We start from the raw sequence: 21428 nt of genomic DNA, 5'->3' as shown, positions 1-21428 counted from the left end.
ATTACGTTTCAAGCCCCTTAATCATCAGACTTCAGATTTCAGGACCTAGGTTAAATTTTGATTTGACTTTAGTTGAACTTGCTATCAGTTGAATATTTTGGATTCTCCCAATTCATGAAGATGTAAACAAGATGTGTGAAGATTAAATTGGGGACATATGTAAAAGGGTTTTTTTGAAATATAAAACATGAAATTATGGGTTATTATTCCAACATTATTATGAAGCTAGACAACTCCTGCAATTAGAAAATGAAATTCTTTGTTCTTCAAGTAAAGCTGCACCTCTTCCCAAAATGATTTCCACCTTTGTGGTTAAAGTGTAAATGAAACTGACTTAATAGGAATAATTTTAAAATAATAATGAAGACATACGTAAAGTCTAACATAGGGCGAAGATCTGAAGATGTTGAGATGGCCTTAAAAAATTTAGAACCAAATGTTGGCTTCTATTATCAGTCCTAGGAAATCACCTATGCAGCGTCCGGGCAACTGTGTTAAATTAAGGGGTAAGCTTTTTTCAATGCGTGTGAAATTTATTCACATATCGAAGAAGCATACTTAAGGAAAACAAAAGCTGCCCTGGCTTTTGACCGCAAGTCGGGTACTTTCTGTCGTTGGTGCTGTGCCTGGAAACAGGATCCAGTTTTCATCCAGCTACTTCTACGGGGCCTCGAAAAGCTAAAATCCGCGGACAATGGGACCTGCTGTTTAGTAGAATGCACTTTAACAATCCCCTCGAAGAGGGGTAAATGCTTCAAAGTGCCAGCTTGGAAAAGCCCACTCCAGGTCGGATCTCACACGATGAAAGACACAACCCGCAGGCTTTTGCTGCGTCGTTCTTAAAAAGAGGGGGCGGAGGGCTACGCTTTAAGGTTTACATTCGCCCAAAGCCCGCGAGCCGGGCGGGGTTCGGGGCGGGGGGCCCTGCGCCCGGGGCTGCGGGGGGACGGGAGCCGGGCGGGGTTCGGGGCGGGGGGCCCTGCGCCCGGGGCTGCGGGGGGACGGGAGCCGGGCGGAGTCCCGGGGCGGGCTGCGGGGGGACGGGAGCCGGGCCGGGCGGCGGGCGCTGCGGAGACGCCGCGATGCCGGCCGAGTCCGACGGGGCGCCCCTGTGCGCCCAGTTGGGGTTTCCACCCCAGAGCTCTGGCGGGAGGAGCGCCCCGAAGAGCGTCAGGCTCAGCTCTCGGCCGGGGCCCGCTAGGACCCCGGGCTCGCCCGCGTCGGGGAGGGGCGGGGGCGGGAGGGGGCGTTTTCTGCCCGGATTCCAGTGGGAAAACGGAGAAAAGAGGCGGTGGCGGCCCTACGTGGGCCGGGGTGGGGCCCGGAGAACAAAGAGGCCGCGAGAGCCGGCGGCGCTCCGCTCGTCCGCGCGCGCCTTCTCGGGACTGGGGTCCGCTCGGGTCACCGCCGCCCGGGCGGGCCGCCGGAGCCTCAGAGCGCGCAGAGCTCTCGAGTCCAGTCCGGCTGCAGGGTTAGACTGTCCGGTGGCGCCCAGGCATCTGCATGCTAAGCAGGGTCCCGACGCCTCGGCGCAGGGAAGTTTGAGAACAATCGCCCCCCGTCCGACCGCACCTGGCCTCACAGCTCCCGCGAGCCCAGAGCCCGGCCGCGGCAGGCCACGCCCAACAGCGCCGGGGCCTCTCCTTTGGTCCCGCCCCCTTCTCAGCGCGGATTGGTGGCGGGGAGCGACTCTGGCGCTGATTGGGCAGCGGAGGAGTCGCTCGCGGAGACTGCAATTTCGGGTGCTCCAGGGTGCTAAATTTATCTTCAGAAGAGCGACCGCGCCAGCCGCGAATCGGAGCTCTGTGGAGGTGGCATAGGCGACACCCCTGAACTGAGAGCATCACCCTGTCCCCGAACCCTTCTTTCCTGTTTTATTTTTCATTTCCCTGCCCTCCCTCCTCACCCCAGTCTGCGACGACTGGCTCTTGACCCCGTTCAGGCCTCGGTGAAGGTGAGGACCGGAGCGGCCGCGGCGGCTGAGTGGCGCGCTTGAAATGGCCGCTGCCTGGAGCTGTCTAAAATGGCGGCCGCGGGCTCAGCTGGGGACCGCGGCGCTGCTTGGCAGCCCAGCCGCCGTAGACCGTTCTCTCCATCACTGGTGGAGACGAAGTAGAAAGATCGTGTTGGGTGCTGAGGCGTGTACCTGTGGTGGTTAGCCGAGGCGGCCGTCCGGGGACGCGCGAGAGGAGCTGTGTAGGCGAGGGTGGGCTCCGACAGGAAGCGCCCCCAGATGCGGCGGTCTGCGGGCATCGCCCCCCAGAGACAAGGAGCTGAGGGATGGCTGTCCTAGGCCACACATCGAGGTGGCCGTTGCTAGAAGCATTTAGGTGCTGGAAGGGGTGCCCTACCCGCGTCCCGCCTAGGCTTCCCGAAAGGACTGCGCTCCTCCCCGCCCTCCTGCCCCGAGGGTATTGTTCGCAGCTGGAAACGCCCGCGGGGGGTGGAGGGAGGGCGCTACATTTCCGTTTAACCGGAAGAAACAGAAAACGAGGGAGCCGCCGCCCCTCCCTCGCCCCCGCCCCCCTTTCAGGGAGTGAAATAGAAACTTTGCTCTCTAGGGAGTCCAGACTTTGCCCTCGAGAGCCTGGGGGAAGCACCTCTAAAGAGGTGAGGTTGAGGCCCCCTTTCCTGGAAACAGGCTTCCCGCTCCGCGTGCCCTGGCTGCGCGGGAGGGCGCCTCATCTTTCAGGCCCACCAGCGGCGCCGGGAAGCGCTCTCGCCAAGTCCCAGTCGGAACTGTGGAGAGGGAATGCCCTGCAGTTTTGCTCCCGATAATGCAGAAGTACGCGTTTCTCCTCCTGTCAGTTTGAGATCCTCGACTTTCTGGCAGTTGTAACCCGTTTATCCCTGCACCATCCGTCTCCTGGTACCAGATATTTTAGTGCTTAGGAAATTGAGTATTCAGGGACACACAATAATGGCTAGGCATGTGGGCTCTGCAGTCCCACTTTTGGGGTTCTAAGTTCTTCACTTAAAAGGTGTGTTAATGAAGCACGTGACTTGACTTCTCTGTTGTCTATTTGTTCATGTCTCAAGTGGAGTTATTGATAATCCCTGACTCTCAGGTTTGCTTTAAGGGTTAATTGAGCTCATCTATAAGGGATTTGGCAGTTACTGGCACACTGTAAACAGTGGCCACTCAGTATGCATCAGTAACCTTGGGGATTGGTTATTGAGGGGACAAAAATGGTTATAGCAAAAAGGCATATTTCATGTAACACTTCTATGTATCGACTGCTTCGATTTTAGATTACTTTCAGTGCTTAGTTTTAGAAACAAGGTATGGTTGTACTATTAAAAGTTAGGCTTAGTTTTTGAAAGTTTTTAATGTGTTTCGATGAAGTCAGTGTCAGAACAGTGAAATTACTAGGGTATTAAACAGGATAAAAATACTAGCATATTTACTATGTTAGGCATCTTCTGTTTCAGTCCAAGATCTGCATTGCAGTGAAGAATCATTTGCACTACCTGGATCTAAAATAAGTTGTATTGGATGGTCAACTTAGAGGTATGTAGTTAGTGCTGCTTTTGTAGTGTCTAATTTTAATTTTTCTCATTCTAGGCTATTGGTTACTCCCCTTCCACCCCATCCCTTAATTTTATTCTTTTGAAGAGTCTTCATTGCAAGCTGCCAAGGTGGAGAGTGATTCCAGAAGGGAGTACTCCTCATTTCAGGTATCTTACCCTCTAGTTATTAATAGGAAAAACATTTTGATTCAAGATCTAACATGAGAATACAAAGCTTACTGTGTAGCCAAGTCATAAAGTTTAAATCAAAAGTAGCTGTATCTGGATAGACACTAAGTTCCTATATCTTAACTTGTAAAGCTAGTAGTATTCTTTAGAGGTCCTAAGATTTGTGTTCCCCTTCCTAGGAATAAACCTATTAAAATTAGAGTTTATATTTTCTTTAGGTCTTGGTTATAGTTTTCATCTATAGTATAATGGAATGCAGAGTAATCAGTAAAATGTACATTAGTTTGAATGAGTCTTAATTTTAAGTTCAGAGAAATAGTAGCTAACTTTTGGTCCACAGTTTATTTTGTGATGTCAACCAACACACAGTATTTAGGATACACCAAAATTCTGTGTCTTGCAAAACTTGAACTGTTTGTGTATTTTTAATACAGATCGTTAGTACCTAGCCCTGAAAGGAGCTTTCAGATATATAATACAGTGGTGCCTCGGTTTTTGAATATCTCTGTTGACTAACATTTCAGTTTACGAACACCATAAACCCAGAAGTGCTTCGGTTTTCGAACACACCCCGGAAGTTGAACATGCCACACAGCTTCCGCTGAGTGCAAGATCCTGAGACCTAGCTGTCAGCTTTTGATCCCTCGGTTTTCAAACGTTTCAGAACTCGAACGGCCTTCTGGAACGGATTATGTTCAAAAACTGAGCTACCACTGCAGTGTCAACAGTGAATGTGTCTAATCGCAATAGGCATGAGAAAGCTAAAGGAGATTCCAAGATACCATGAGAAGGGGTTGGTAAATTATGCCCTACGGCTGTTTTTGTAAATAGAGATTTACTGAAGCACAGCTGTGCCCATTTTTTTTTTTTTTTTTTACCTATTTTCTATGGCTTCTGCCATGCTAAAACTACAGAATTGAGGAGTTGCAACAGAGACCATATGGCTCATATAGTCAAAAATATTATATGGCCCTTTATAGAAAAAGTTTGCCAACCCCTGCCATGGGACATATTCTTCAAGTTCCTTTATAAACATGCTTATCAACTCTTTATTTCTTAACCCAATAGTTCCCAAATTGTGTTTTGTAGAATATTAATATTCTCTAAGTTAATAAGTGTTCTGAGAAAAAAGGTCAATGCTAACAATAGGTTTTTTTTAATAGTTTGTCTTAAAATATAAGTTTAAGACTACTAAACTCATTTCTATAGCTTTTATTTTTATGTGATAATCTACCTTTAAGAAAAGGTGTGCCATACCTGAGAGCACCAGGAAATCGCATGAGAGATCACCTGATAGACGAACGTGTGATGTTCCATCTGCGCATTGATGCATAGGCAGCATTTACAAATTAACTGATGTGTTGCTATATATCATCTCTTTGATGATTGCTCGTCTTCTATGTATCCTGTCTTATAATTTCAACAAATTTGTGATACTCAATGTTTATTCTAAACTAACCATGTTTTGTACCACAAATACATTGCCTATGGATCTATTGCCAAAACAAGGAAGTCTTAAACAAGAAGTAGAATCATTTTATCAAATTGTCTCTGAATCAAATGATCAAAAAGTTGGAATATTACAAAGTGAAGATGAACAGTTGCAGCCATCAGTTTCTAAAAAATCAGAAGATGAGCTTTCCAGGGTCCAGTTTATGTCCAATTCCAACAAAATAACATTTAGTAAGAAACCAAAAAGAAGAAAATATGATGAAAGTTATTTGTCTTTTGGATTTACTTACTTTGGAAATAGAGATGCACCTCATGCTCAGTGTGTGTTATGTAAGAAAATTTTATCAAATAGCTCTTTGGCCCCTAGTAAGCTTCGAAGACACTTGGAAACTAAACATGCTGCATATAAAGACAAAGACATAAGCTTTTTCAAGCAACATCTTGATTCACCTGAAAATAATAAACCCCCACCACCTAAAATTGTCAATACAGATAATGAAAGTGCTACAGAGGCATCATACAATGTAAGTTACCATATAGCCCTGAGTGGAGAGGCTCATACTGTTGGAGAATTACTTATCAAACCTTGTGCAAAAGATGTCGTGATGCGGATGTTTGATGAACAATACAGTAAAAAAATAGATGCAGTGCAACTATCGAACAGTACCATTGCACGTCGAATTAAGGATCTAGCTGCTGATATTGAAGAAGAGCTTGTTTGTAGACTGAAAATTTGTGATGGGTTTTCACTGCAACTAGATGAATCAGCTGATGTTTCAGGACTTGCCGTGCTGCTTGTGTTTGTTCGTTACCGGTTTAATAAGTCTATTGAGGAAGACCTACTCTTATGTGAATCTTTGCAAAGTAATGCTACTGGTAAAGAAATATTCAACTGCATCAACAGTTTTATGCAGAAACATGAAATTGAATGGGAAAAATGTGTTGATGTTTGTAGTGATGCTTCTAGGGCAATGGATGGGAAAATTGCTGAGGCTGTCACCTTGATAAAGTATGTCGCTCCCGAAAGTACCAGTAGTCACTGCCTATTATATAGACATGCACTAGCAGTTAAAATAATGCCTACATCTCTGAAAAATGTGTTAGATCAGGCAGTACAAATCATCAATTACATTAAAGCTCGACCACATCAATCGAGACTACTAAAAATTTTATGTGAAGAAATGGGTGCCCAGCACACGGCACTTCTTCTAAATACAGAGGTGAGGTGGCTTTCCCGAGGTAAAGTCCTTGTAAGACTTTTTGAGCTTCGTCGAGAACTATTGGTGTTCATGGATTCTGCTTTTCAGCTATCTGATTGTTTAACAAATTTATCTTGGCTGCTAAGACTTGCATATCTTGCAGATATTTTTACTAAATTAAATGAGGTTAATCTGTCAATGCAAGGAAAAAATGTGACAGTTTTTACAGTATTTGATAAAATGTCATCATTGTTAAGAAAATTGGCATTTTGGGCCTCATCTGTAGAAGAAGGAAACTTTGATTGTTTTCCTACACTCAGTGACTTTTTGACTGAAATTAATTCTACAGTTGATAAAGATATTTGCGTTGCCATTGTTCAGCACCTAAGGGGTTTGCGCTCTACTCTGTTAAAACATTTTCCGGTAACAAATGACAATAATGCTTGGGTTAGAAATCCATTTACAGTTACTGTTAAACCAGCCTCGTTAGTAGCACGGGACTATGAGAGCTTGATTGATTTAACATCTGATTCTCAAGTAAAACAAAATTTCAGTGAACTTTCCCTGAATGATTTTTGGAGTAGCCTAATACAAGAGTACCCAAGCATTGCAAGGCGTGCAGTTCGTGTACTTCTTCCTTTTGCTACAATGCACCTGTGTGAAACAGGATTTTCGTACTATGCTGCAACAAAAACGAAATACAGGAAAAGGCTTGATGCTGCACCTCATATGCGGATCCGACTTAGCAACATTACACCTAATATTAAGCGGATATGTGATAAAAAGACACAAAAACACTGTTCTCATTAAAATTGAAGGGTTTTGCATGTCTCGTGATAACCAAATATAAGATGAAAATAAAAGATGATTTACTTTATCTCTGGCATTTTGGGATTTTAAGTAAAATTATTCAGGTTTTTTATATTTCTTAGATTTTAAGGAAACTAGAGAATCAAAAACTTAAACGTGTTATTACTGGTATTTCTTCACATCATAATTTCAGAGGGTTCCATGGTCATAACTTTATCTTGATTCACAAGATAAAGCCCCTAATTCCTTAGCATAACGTACCTCTTTAGGATCTAATCCCTACCAATCTTTCAAGCCATGCCTATCCTGTAGCTAGCCAATCACATGGAATTTCTTGCCCTTCCCTAACATCACATTGTTTCATGTTTTGGGGGTCTCAAAAACTTATCCTTCCTCGTCTTCCTGACAAATTCCTGTTTGCTTTTCTAACACATTGACTTAATTTATCATAGATACTTTAATTCTCTGTATCTTTTTCTATTTTGGCCTTATTTTTTATGTCTGTCTCAACTGTGACAGCTTGGTAGTCTCATGATTCCCAGTTGGACTGAGCTCTTACAGGGTCTTATCCAGCTCTGTCTCCCTAATATTGGCAAAAGGACCTCCTGAAGTGATGCTCAATAAAGGAAGAAATGTTGAAGGTCAACAACAAAAATGGAATGGGGTGTGGTGGGTTATATGTGTATATTCTGCATGTTTACAGAATTCTACCCTTTATGATTTTAGCTCAGTTATTCTAATACCTAGAATTCCGTGAAGTTAGGCAGAAGTCACTAAGAATGTCGTAGCTCTGATTCAAGCTGAACTTTTGGGGAAGAGGAGAGGAAGTATGAAGAACACTTTCAAATATCTTCTTTGTTTCTCAGTTCCTATATACATTACTGCAAATTCCATACACTGTAGTCTAAATTAATGAGACTACTATACTTGAAGTTAATTAGACTCTAAACCTCTCAACTCTTAGAATACTATGAAATATTTGACTCACATTCCTGTCTGTAGGCTTCTCTTTCCATATCACACCACACAGTGCAGATCACCATCTCAGTGCTAATCAAGAGCCACTGCAGATAGCCATTACTTATTTAATCTCATTTATTCAAACCTGTCTCCCATTTGGGGAATAGTAGTACCTCCCCTCACAAAGGAGAATGTGGTAGAATCACTAGATTTAGACACCTGCTCCACTACTCGACTAGCTATTTAATGAGCGATTGAGCCTTCCTGAACTGCAGTTATTCCTTCTGTAAAATAATTATGTCTTCTCTGAAGGGTTGTTATTCAGATTAAATGAGGATGTACAAAAAACTTCCAACGGTGGGTAATTAGGGATAAGCAACATGTACTAGTTCCTGCCATATCCAACTATGTCCCAGTTGAACTCCACTCCACACTCACACTTCCAGTCCTGAGTTTTTATTCTCTGTGAAAATAGCCCTCCAGGCCATGGGACCTGAGTAAATCTGTGGAAGCAAGATTAACCATCTCTAGCCTATGCTTTTCCCCATCACATTATTAAGCACCTGTTTATCTGTCAGGTACCTTACTAGGCACTTGTATGTTATCTATAGTCTTTACAACAATCCTAAAGGATTAGGCAATTTTGAATTTGGCACAGTCACACAATAAATGCCAGAACTTAGTTTAAAATGGGTCTTTTCCAAAGAGTACATTTTGCAGTTACTGCCTTTCAGATTTTTGTGATAGCATCAAATAGTGACTTGGAAGTATAGATAAAACATCCTACTAAAGTCTGAGCATTTCTTTGGAATTGTGTTATTTTTCTCTAGATTCATCTAAATTTAGCTATTTCGAAGTATGACTGCTTATTTTTAAAATATGTAAAAAAGGAGAGGAAACAAGGTGGCAGCATAGGTAACAGCTGCACTCGCCGCCTCCTGCAACCACATCAAAATTACAACTAAAACACAGAACCACCATCACTCAGAGCCTCCTGAAATCTGGCTGCACAGAATCCCTACAACCAGGGAGCTGAAGGAGCACCAAAACCAGTAGGAGGGGCAGAGACGCAGGCGGATTTGGGCTGAATCAGAGAGATCCGGCTGCGGGCCCACACCCAGTGCCACAGTTTAAACCTAGGAGGGAAATTCAGCGGTGGGGGGTTCCAGGAGGAGTGAGGGGTCCCAGCCCCACAACAGGTCCCCAGCCCAGGGCTCCAGGGCCGGGAAGAGACATCCCCACAACTCCAGGCTGTGAAACCAGCGGGGACTGTTTGAGAGTCGTGGAGGCTGCGGGAGCCCCAGCAGCTCTTAAAGGGCCCGCACTCGTACTCACTTGGATGCGCTCCCTCTGAGCCCAGCGCCGGGCAGCAGCTTGAATGGACCTGGGACACCCGGGGAGCAACTAACCTGCCTAAAATAGGGGCGGGTTTCTCCCAGGCAGAGGAGCTGGCAGAGGCCATTGCTCCTTTGGTGAGTCCTCCCCACACACAGCCAGCAGGCAGGTGCCATGTTTGAGTCGCCAGCCCCTGACTCATACCTTTGTCCCCGCCCCGAGATTCCCAGAGGCCCGACCCCTCCCTACGGCAAGCTCATTCAGGCCATTTCCAGGGATTTTCTCTGGCCTCTCGAGCTTTATGCTTTCCTAAAATCTCTCAAACAAGCAGCAGCGTGTCCCATACATCTTGATAAGTGGCCCCAGCCTGGCACTAGTGGCAGCCTGCACTGGCTCATAGCTTAGCCTCTCCTGGACACCTCCAAGCCCAGTACAAGTAGCAGCCATCTACGGATTGCTTTGAAGCTCAGGCTGGGTGTCCCTGGGCAAGGCACTGGCACAGGCTGACTTTGCACCTCCCGGGAGGCCTCAGTGACAGTGCACCTGGTGGTCAGACTCGACCACAATGGATTACAACCCTACCACATCTACAAGTAACACACTCAAGGGGTGCACTTGGTGAACACCAAAGCGCCACTGAAGAAAATTCTGCTCCATAGGGGTGTCTCCAGCACAGCAGCTCTCTGGCTGTAGTTGCAGCTGGTCCTCACAGCTGATTGGTCTGGGGGTCAGTTGCACCAACAGCAACCAGGGCTCAACTACAACAGGACAATGCACACGGGAGCACCTAGAAGGCCCAGCTCAGGTGACTGGGGAGGCTGAGCCACTGGACCCTACAGGACACCTATGTCACAAAGCCACTCTACAAATTCCAGGAGACATAGCAGCTCTACCTAATACATAAGAAACAAACACCTGGAAGCAGCCAAAATGCAGAGGCAAAGAAACATGTTATAAAGGAAAGAACAGAAATGAAGAATAATTTACAGGGAATAAACAGTAGAGTAGAGGATGCTGAACATGAGGAAACAAAAAACACCCAACCAGAAGAGCAAAAAGAAAAAAGAATCCAGAAACATGAAGATAGCATAAGGAGCCTCTGGGACAACTTCAAGAGGCCCAACATTTGTATTACTGGGATGCCAGAAGGAGAGGAAAGAGAGCAAGAAATTGAAAACCTATTTGAAAAAATAATGACAGAAAACTTCCCCTACCTGGGGGAAGAAATAGACTTACAAGTCCAGGAAGCACAGAGGGTCCCAAACAAGAGGAACCCAAAGAGGCTCACAGTAAGACACATCATAATTAAAACGCCAAAGGTTAAAGACAAAGAGAGAATCTTAAAAGCAGTAAGAGAAAAGCAGTTAGTTACCTACAAGGGAGCACCCATATGACTGTCAGCTGATTTCTCAACAGAAACTTTGCAGGCCAGAAGGGAGTCGCAAGAAATATTCAAAGTGATGAAAAACATGGAACTACAACCAAGATTACTCTACCCAGCAAAGCTATCATTTAGAATTAAAGGTCAGATAAAGAGCTTCTCAGAGAAGGAAAAGCTAAAGGAGTTCATCACCACCAAACCAGCACTACAGGAAATGTAGAAGGGTCTTCTTTAACAAGAAGCTAATGAACAAAAGAATCTGATGAACTAAATAGATCCAGAGACTTTGACGCATGTAACAGATGATCATATTTCAGAGGGAAGGGGAGTGGAGGGTGGGAAGAGATTAACCAAAGAAGTTATATGCATATATGCATAACCCATGGACACAGACAATGATGGGGTGAAGGCCTGGGGAGGGGATGAAAGCGAGGTGGAGGGGGTCAATTGGAGGGGAAAAAATGGGACACCTGTAATACTTTCAACAATATATATTTTAAAAATAAATAAAAATATGTAAAATATAGAGATTAAATTGCCATCAAGTAAAATTAATTTTCCAAAAAGATTCATCATAACATATATTTTGTCAGCTAATCCCAGAATTAAATCTACCCTAGTTTGAGAAGCATGTATAATGCCATATGTCCACATCTGGCTGATAACCTCAAGTCTGATAACTGGACCCCTTATGTGATTGCTGAACCTGAGCCCAGGTGGGCCATCTGTCCGTGATGTCAGCCTCTAAAGATAGTTAAAACCTCTTGTGCTTTACAATTTTCCCCCTCACATCCTCTGAGAGTCCAGATTCCTGCATTTAAACTCAAGTCTATTGACTGAGACACTGCTATCTGCTCCTATATCTCTTCAATCTCAACTTGGTTCTTGATGCCAGCTGCTCACCTGTTTTATAATATTCTAAATAACATTCTCATGGCACCCTCAAATGACAGCTGCCCTTCCTGCCTGTGCATGAAACAGTAAAGTTTCCCTAATGTGCCCAACCCAAAAGGACTTTCCCACTTTTAATCCCTGTATTTCTAGTATTTGAAATTGTATTGAGTTCTTAATGAAGATTATTTCCTATGTCAATCTTGTGCTACCACCATACATACTTAAATATATAGATTGTACTCTTATAGCTAAGACTTCTTTTGGATCATTCACATAACTTAGCAAACTTCTGATACAAAAAGTGCTCAGTGAATTGAATTCCCTAGCTTAAAGGGTGAAGTATTAATGTGAAATATAGTTCATACTATAACATTATGAAAATTAGCTTTAAAATCCCTAGCCTCACTAAAACAGGTAAGTCAGTAGTTTTTCTTTGCCTTTCAAAGACTTCAAAAGCATTTCTTTAATAAGCCCCCCTGTTGCCTTAAAAATGCAACTTAACTCCCCAAAATATAATTCACTTACAACTCTTGAAAAACTCCATCATTTATGCAAATCTAGGTGCCTCTGAAACTTAGCATGTTTGTTATTTTCATCTTTTCAAGTTGCTAACTGCACTGTTAATTAGTACAATGGAAAGAATTCCGAAACAGGTATCAAGAGACTTTTGTTCTGCAACTAATTAACTGCCTTAGATAAGTTCATCCTCTCTTGACTTTAGTTTCTTTTATTAAATGAAAGGGGCTGAACTAGAATGAGCCCTAAAGTTCTTGTCAAATAAGATCAAAATCTAAACCTAAATAAAGGCTAGCGCGATGATAAGATGTGCTCAGTTATTTGAAGTACGTGGTTTTCTCAGAAGCCAAGCTTTTTCAATGAATCCACCAACCAAATTATAAGATGTATAAATTGTATCGTCATGAAAATACTTGGGATGGAAGGAATGAAGTGCTTTTTCAGAAGGGAGGTGTACTTTGACATTTAGAAAACATTGGAAAAACTAAAATATGTTTGTGACTATATTGAAATCCAGTGTAGATTAAAGAATAGTGTCAGGCAGGCTGCAGTGGAAATTGCTATGTCCCCAGTATCTATTTTCCTCTCCCAAACGATACCCTCAATTTCTTTCAAGCATTCATTCTTCCACGTACTTCAGCAAAAGCTAGCCTTACTCCAGCTTTGGGAATTTTGTCGTAAGCTAGTAGCTTTCAAACTTTTTTTCACTCCAATTCACATTAAGAAACAGATTTTACATTATAATCTAGGTGTGTACGGTGTATGTGAGAACACCAAAGTTTCATAAAACAGTACTAACCCTTCATATGTGCAATGCAATCTCAAATCTATTTAAAAATGATTAGGATCCAGTGATTAATTTTAGGATCCATTCTTGGGTTATGTGATCTAACACCATTTGAAAAACACTGGTGAGTGTAATGCCATTGCCCTTAAAAAAATTGTTCAGGAACTTGGATCTAAGCCTATTAAGACATAGTATTACTCTAGCCACAGGAACTGGTCCAGGAATAGCATATGACCCAATACAGGCTAATGAAAAGCAAGGGCAGTATTATAGGAGCTTTGAGAAAAGTGTTTCCTTACTCTTCAGGAAGAAATAAATGTCCTAGGTAGTTGAGAGGCCTGGACTTGCAGCAGCTCTCTAGCTACCAGCATGGGGATAAAGCCAACATGTAGAAGGGGACAGAGCCAAAAGATTAGAAATGAAACCAGAGCCCTGATTGAACCACACTTGTCACTATTCCGCCTGTAATTTTTTTGTAACCTAGGCCAATAACTGCCCCTTATGTTTACAACACTTTATATTGGGTTTTCTGTTACCATAGGCAAAGTCATCTAATATAGTGGTCTAAAAAGTAAGCAATATAAAACTATAGAGTTTGTTGGTAAACTTCACTGCAATGATAAGTGCCATCCCAACTAAGATGATCTGATTTCTGGTTTTCAGCCATCTACCATAGTGTTATCATTCAAAACTGTCACTGGTAATATCTTATAGACCAGACACTAAATCAGCACATATTTTGACATTATTAGATATCATCAAATGCCATTTATTTCTCTCAGTGGAACAACTTTATAATATATGGATTTTACATAGTAGCTTTGGCTGGATTAGTTATGAATCAGGTATATAATTCAAATTAGAAATTAACCTTGACAACAAATCTGTTCATTTTTTCTTTAATTTGTAAAAGACCCTGGTAAATATGATGGAATTTTTAAAGGTTTGATAAAATCATATGCTTTGTGGGAGAAATAATCAGCCAGAAATAGTTTGAGTAGTCCTCTATCTTAAAAGTTGCTTTCTGTCAAAGTTATAAACAAGTTCCCTAAAGGATTATTTTAACTTCTAAGAAGAGTTACATGTTGACAAGGCAGAATCTCACATCGCAGTTAGCATGACTTTCTTGACAAATACCTTTGAGCAAAGTAAACCTTTCCCCAAATAAGCTGGGACTTCAGGTTTAAGGTGGTGATCTAAATGCCCAGATTTGACTACCTTCCTAAAATTCTGTTGACATGCTGAAATAAATACCAAATCCGTAGCAATACTAGGAAACAAAATGGAGTAAAGGTGTCATAACTCTCAAAGAATTTACATCCTAGTGGGAAAGACAACTATTAATTGCTATGAAGAAAATAAAAAAGGTTAATGTCAGAGTAATGAAGAGTGTTAACTGAATTAATCTGAAAAGGTCTCTTCAAGAAAGTGACATTGGAGCTGAAGCCTGAGTGATAAGGAGCCAGTCTAATAAAGATGGGGGAATGAATATTCCAGATGGAGAGAAGGCAAGGGCGAACACCCTAAGAGAGCTTGGTATGTTTGAGGAATAGAAAGATTAACACGTTGTTAAAGAGGAAGGAACCAGATTCCTTAGGGTGTTAGAGGCTAACATAAGGAGTTTGGATTTTATTTCAAATACAATGGGAAGCCATTGTGCGTCTCAAGCAGAAGAAGGGGTTGTGGGTTAGATTACCACCTCCAAGGGGTATTTGTAAATGGGTGAGGGCATGAAGGGAAGAGCTATTATAAGGGTGTTTTAGATCAATTAGTACAGATAGAACATCAATCCAAATAGGACCCTTTCTTAAGAGCTCAGAGTTTGGATGACACTAGGGCTTTCATCACTTCTGAGGAGACCCAGAGCTTGAGACTCCACTTTGAAAAATGTATATATTGAAAGCTCCTCCATCTACATTCTTAAGAGCAGGGAACATACATTGGACCTCTTTCGTCCCATATAGCACCACATTAGACTCCTTGTGGCACCGTTTTATTGCACAGATTTCACAACCATTTAAATTTGGGAGCATGCAAAATTTAATGGCAGTTATCATTGTCATGAGGAAATGTAGTGCATTAATTAAACAAAGGCCCATGATCTATAAAAATGCCCAGATTTGGGTTTCAGTATGTTTTTATTGAGTGAAGGGATGAATGTTGAGTCTCCAAGCCTCTTCCGGTAGCTCTTCAAGGTGGCTGCTACCACTATGTTCTTTTTGCTGCCATAACTCTTCCCCACCCTTCCCTTGTCCCTCAAGAAAGAGAATCCCTTAATTCTTAGTGAGTTGAGGAGTAAAAGAGACTTAGTGCTTGGAAATTTCACTGTTGCGATTGTTTTTTAACTTAATTTTTCAACTTCCTCCACCAGATGACTTTAAGACTTCATGTAAAGAAGTAGCCCTAGCTCACTGCCAAAATATGTAAAGGGAACTCTGGTCTGAATGTTACAACATTGGGTTGGCTTGGAATGACAGAGTAAGATTTTATTCCAAGGCTTTTCTCCATGCTACTAAAACAGTATTTTTAAAATAACTGTGGATGTCCATTTCCAGAGCACTTCATAGGTGTTAATCAATCAATTATGCAGTAGGTTATATAACCATGTTACAGCTATGGAAGAGTTGCTTAACACTTACGAGGTACTCAGCGTTTAGAAAAGGACCTTTAAAAATGCAAAATGTTACTTTTGCTATTCTACATGTATAAATGAAAAGGTTAGACATCTCTTAAAAGAAGTAAAATGTCATGGTATATTGTCAAAGCCTCAAATGCTTTTAGAGTTCTTAAAAGGCTCCCAGGTTCACTCAGCAACATTCATTCACCATTTTTTTCTCAATCAAGCACCTATTTCAAGAAGCACTCTAGAATGCACCTACGTTAACAGCAATTACTTTTCAAGAACCTGTCACAACTTGTATTAAATATACATACAGTAGCCCTCCCCCCCAACCAAGGGGGATACATTTTAAGTCCTTCAGTGGATACCTGAAACCACAGATAGCACTGAACCCTACATATACTTTTTTCCTGTACATACATACCTATGGTAAAGTTTAATTTATAAATTTGGCACAGTAAGAGGTTAACTATAATTTATAGTAAAGTAAAACAATTTAAATGATAAATTGTAGGAAAAGTTATGTGAATGTACTCACTCAGCATATTGTACTGTACTCACCCTTCTTGGGATGATGTGCGATGATAAAATGCCTATGTGATGAAATGAAGTAAGGTAAATGATACAGGCATTGTCACATAGCATTAGGCTGTTTTGACCTGATGATACATCAGAAGAAGGAGCATCTGCTTCAGGTGATCCTGGATCATGGAGCCATGGTGATGTTGATGGTTGGGGAAATTTAATGTTTTTGAACTGGTTGACCGTGGGTAACTGAAACTGCAGAAAGTAAAACCTCAGATAAGAGGGGGCTACTGTGTAATATATCAAAGCACCATAAATCTACCACACACTGTTATCAGAAACTAAGCCAACAACCCTTTTCAGGAAGGCTTTGGAAACAAATTTTTTTTGACAGTAAAAATGTGTATTTGTTCTAGAAAAGCAGCTATTCTCAAGGCTTCAGTGTTCAGTCAGATACAATATAGAGTTCTAGTCTATTGTGGGCTTGAAGTCCTAAGTCTTACTAATTTCACAATAAGTTGACTACTAATTAGGTTCTCACAGTGTTCCTGCAAGCACCAAATAAATCCAGCACTCCTTAAATTGTGCAACAGCAATAAACTGTACCTAGTCTATTTATGCTTAATTTTGTTGTCAAGGTTAAAAGACTTTCATCAAGTAAACTTTATACCAAAACACAAAAAATGAATAGAGCTTATGAAACAAAGGCCTAAAGTTCAAGACACAAATCCTGTTAATGAAAATCAGTGAATAATTGGAGTACATATGGAGCATTTATCTAGTATTTAGCCAGTCAAATACTAAAACGCATAACCATGCCTCTGCCTTATATTACATCACTGCTAGTGAAATTTTCTTAAATTAGGACAAAGTTCATGATAAAGTAAATGTTGCATTTACAAGTCATGAAATATTAAAAACACATTAATCCAGAATAAACATAGGAAAGATGTAATTAATAAAATGTTTAAATTCTTAAGTCCAATTTTATAGTAAAAGAGGGAATATAAGCTCCATGAAAGCAAAGACCTTGACTTATCCACCTCTGTGTTCTCAGGACCTAGAATGATGCCTAACACCTAATAGTTGTTCCTTAAGTAAGTACCGAATTAGCATGGGGAAAGGTTAGGTTTGAATCTAGTCTGACATTTTCTAGTTGCGGAATATTGGACAAGTCCATTAAGTTCTCTGACCCTCAGTTTCTTCATCTGTAAAATTTATTTTCTGTTTTTCCGGTGTTATTTTTTTTCCAACACCTCCAAGCAACTCTCCATTTCTAAGTGACACTGACCAGGTGGCCTACAATTTAATTCAGTTCTGACACTGTCTACCTGGAGATGGTATCAGATTCCACAGGTTAAGGGCTCAGTCCTACAAGACTAAAAAGAAAGTGAAGTTGTGTCTGTGACACCTTCCTACCTGATTCAGATGGCAGTAGCAAGTCCAGGTCACCTAGTCCTCTCTGCCTGAGTGGCTATAGACCTGACTTCCATGAGGCAGCTTACAGCACGCTAGCTGGCTTCATCAAAGTGAGCAAGTGAGAGAGTGCCAGTAAAGAGAGAAGTCATAAACTTTTATAACCTAATTTTGGAAGGGTTATCCCACCAATTTTCTTGTGTTCAATTCATTAAAAGCAAGTCCCTAGTAAACCAGGATGCAGGCTCTCAACAGACACTGAATCTGCTGGCACCTTGATTTGGACTTCTCAGCCTCCAAAAGAACTGTCAGAAATAAATTTCTGTTGATTATTTTTTTTAAAAAAAGGGTAGCTAGATCCAGCCCACACTCAGGAGGAGAGGGTATTAAACAAAGGTATGAATACCAGGAGGCAGAGATCACTGTGAGCCATTTTAGAAGGCTGCCTCCAACAGTCTCAGAGTGTTCAAGTTGCTCATCCAGTTTTACAAAGCTAATAAGTAGCTAACCTGAAATTCAAAATCACATCTGCCTGCCTACAAAGCCCACAGTGTTTTTATCTATTACTCTTCTCCCAGTGAATACATAGGAATAATGTCGAGTTAGCATAAACTTGTCTTGAATAAATCTAGTGTTAAAAGTTTGTTCTTGCTCTGGCCAGGTGGCTGAGTTGGTCAGAGCATACTCCCATATGCCAAAAAGGTGGTGGGTTTGATTCCCGAATGGGGCACATACCTAAGTTGCAGGTTCCATCCCTGGTTAAGGTGTGTACAGGAAGCAACCGATCAATGTTTCTCTCTCACATCGATGTTTCTCTCTCTCTCTCCAAAATCAATGAAACATATCCTTAGTTGAGGATTAAAAAAAACCAAAAAACTGTTCTCTACAATAAAGCATCTCCTTCCTAATTGTTTTTCCTAGCACTGCTCATCCCAATCATTTTCTTAATGATAATGAGGCAGGCCAGTAAGCCAGGACAAATGGAATAGGAAAACTGAGACAGATGGCTGAAAAAACTGACCAAGCTATTTATAGCCAGATACAGAAGTTTGCCTCCCTAGAGATAACATCTAGGCCTCAGTTGTATTTCAACCCCAGGCCCAGAAAAGCAGCAAAACCAGACAAGTGACACCAGGACCAGCTGCAATGACTAAAGACTCCCTGCCCTGGCACTGACCAATCAGTAGAGACCACAACCCTGAAAGGACACACCTGGAAAACTGATGACTATTCTGCTGAAATCGTCCCCTGAGACCTCCCCTAAGATTTCTGCCTGCAAGAGAGAGAGAAAAACCCTCAAGACAAAGGACTCAGCTCCCATGCTTTCCTCTGGGGAGCATGCCCGAACCTTCCCCTTTTCCTTCTTCCCCCACAGGCACACATTTCCTAAACTCTAAGGGTCACCACAAGACTTGCAACAGGGGAGCAATGGACAGCAGCAGCTTGTCCCAGGCTACTCCCTGAACCTGTCTCCAAGGCCGCCTTTTCTCTGACTTCCCAGTGAGCTAAAGCAGCTCATCCTGGGCTCTCCTTTTGCTTCTTCTATGCTAAGCCCTTTCATGTTTCACTGTCCCCTAATACATTGCTTTAGCAAATGTATTCTCAATCACCTGGATTCATGTTGTGAAATCTTTCCTGCACATAAACTACCAGCTGGCCCTAGGTCGACCCACTCAGGTCCAGGTCCTCTGTCCACTAACAATAGCAAAAGTTATATCTTTTTCATTCTTGGTCCATGATGCTATAAATTACAAATTTTGGTGATATCAGAGTTTGTATTTTTTAAAAAGCATACACAATGTGCCCTGGCGAGGTAGCTTAGTTGGTTAAAGCATTGTCCCAATACACCAAGGTTGTGGGTTCAATCCCCAGTCAGAGCACATACAAGAATCAACCGATGAATGCATAGATAAATGGAACAACAAACCTCAATCTCTCTCTCCCCCCCTCCTCCCTCCCTTCCTCCCTCTCTCTCTAAAAAATAAATAATAAAATAAAAAGCATACAAAATATACATTACCTCTCGGCAAGACCATCTAAAAAATAATCTGGTGGACACACTAGTGTTACTAATAACCTGGAAAGCATACCTTTCATTAATTTATCCACAGTTTAGTGGGGGAGGGCAAAGCCACTTGTAAATGAACAATAAAGGTGTACATAGGAGCTATGTAAATTCATTTTTAAAACATGGTTAATTATGAATCAAGGAAGAGGAAAAAATACTTTGAGTCTTGAAGCATGAATCTGTATTTACCAGGTGACCTAGGTACAGAGGTGGGTTTTTTTTAAAAAAAAAGCATAGTCCAAGATTATTGAAGATTATTGGAGCCCAAGATTACCAGCAGATTTGGAATTTTGAGAATTCCCTGAAAGTGGGAAGGCAGATGGGATCAGATGGGCGAGCAAGAGCCAATTTCAAGGTCAGAGGCAACGGACACAGGGAGTTGGGAAGGTCAGGATGGGCGAAAGCACGTCTGAGGGCAACCATAAGGGGTAACTGGGGGATGGAATTTGAAACCTCCGGCTGGGCTGGCTTCTCCCTCCACTCACCCTTCAAGGCCAAGGGTATCCTGGAATGTATTTGCCCTTAAGCTGACATGACTCTGGAAACTTGGAGCAGTTTCCCACCAGGCAGTACCACAGGTGGCTACATCCAGGAAAGGAAACCTGATTTCACACCCAGAATATTGGCCACTGGCATGACCTGTTGGAGATTACATAGTATCCCTTCCTCACAGTCACAGAGAAAACCGTGATAAACAGAAACAGCGCCACGCACAGAGCAGGGAATACCAAGATGGGAACAAAATCAAAAACCACCGGGTACCGAGGAAGACCAATACTGTGAAAGGGCGACACTTATCGGCAAGGGGCTAACACACAAGCAGACAATTATTAGGCTAAACAGAGGAGGCTCTTGGAAATAATAATTATAATATTTGTTTAGTGCATACTGGGTGGGGTATCAGGCATTGTGCTAAGCACCTTACATGTATTTTTAAAATTTAATTTTTATACAGACTCTCCCCAGAGGAATATGAGAGAATGCTGCATCTAACTTTTATATAAAAGAACTAGTTAAAGGGGAGAAAAACAAGATTGCGGCGTAGGTAACAGCGGCACCTGCTGCCTCCCACAACCACATCAAAATTACAGCTAAAACACAGAACCACCATCACTCAGAAACTCCTGAAATCTGGCTGAACAGAAGCCACACAACCGGGGAGCTGAAGAGGCACCGAGACCGGTAGGAGGGGCGGAGAGGCAGGCGGATCGGGCTGAATCCAGGAGACACGGCCTCAGGCCCACACCCAGTGCTGCGGTTTAAACCCAGGAGGAAATCTCGGCAGTGGGGTTTCCCGGAGGAGTGAGGGGTCCCAGCTCCACAACAGGCCCCCAGCCCAGGGCTCCAGGGCCGGGAAGAGACGTCCCCACAACTCCGGGCTGTGAAACCAGCGGGGACTGTCCTTGAGGGTCGTGGAGGCTGCGGGAGCCCCAGCAGCTCCTCTAAAGGGCCCGGCACGGACTCACTCGGGCGCTCCCTCTGAGCCCAGCGCCGGGCAGCAGCCGGAAAGGACCTGGGACACTCGGGGAGGAACTGACCTGCCTGAAGTCAGGCAAGAGCTGGAGGGCGGCTTCCTCCCAGGCAGAGGAGCTAGCAGAGGTCATTGCTCCTTTGGCGAGTCCTCCCCGCACACAGCCGGCAGGAAGGTGCCATATTTGAGTCGCCAGCCCCTGACTCACACCGTTGGCCCCGCCCCGAGATTCCCAGAGGCCCCGCCCCTCCCCACCTGCAGGCTCATCTGGGCCATTTCCAGGGACTTTTCTCTG

General features: G+C 42.8%; 1 protein-coding gene across 4 annotated transcripts; it reads left to right on the top strand.

The window, feature by feature from the left end:
- Positions 1-1702: 1702 nt before the first annotated feature.
- ZBED5 (zinc finger BED-type containing 5) lies at positions 1703-20843 on the top strand. Of its 4 annotated transcripts, none has more exons than XM_016206637.2 (3): positions 1762-1954; positions 3566-3678; positions 4941-7236. In XM_016206637.2, exon 3 carries the CDS (start codon positions 5082-5084, stop codon positions 7158-7160), a length of 2079 nt encoding a protein of 692 aa, XP_016062123.1. In that variant the 5' UTR covers positions 1762-1954; positions 3566-3678; positions 4941-5081; the 3' UTR covers positions 7161-7236. The 4 variants fall into 4 exon arrangements, 3 of the variants coding, with proteins under 3 accessions (XP_016062123.1, XP_016062122.1, XP_016062124.1); XM_016206636.2 differs by having other exon boundaries at positions 3433-3678; XM_016206638.2 differs by having other exon boundaries at positions 1762-3511; positions 3617-3678.
- The last annotated feature ends 585 nt before the right edge of the window (positions 20844-21428 follow it).

This window comes from Miniopterus natalensis, chromosome 11 (assembly GCF_054644295.1).
Source record: "Miniopterus natalensis isolate mMinNat1 chromosome 11, mMinNat1.hap1, whole genome shotgun sequence".
NCBI classification, from domain to species: domain Eukaryota; kingdom Metazoa; phylum Chordata; class Mammalia; order Chiroptera; family Miniopteridae; genus Miniopterus; species Miniopterus natalensis.
The sequence above is the reverse complement of the archived record's forward strand: the minus strand, read 5'-3'. Positions and strand labels throughout refer to the sequence as shown.

What these genes read in the sequence shown, in the direction of transcription:
- ZBED5 (XM_016206637.2), top strand. Translation starts at nt 5,082, where the DNA reads ATGATTGCTCGTCTTCTATGTATCCTGTCTTATAATTTCAACAAATTT.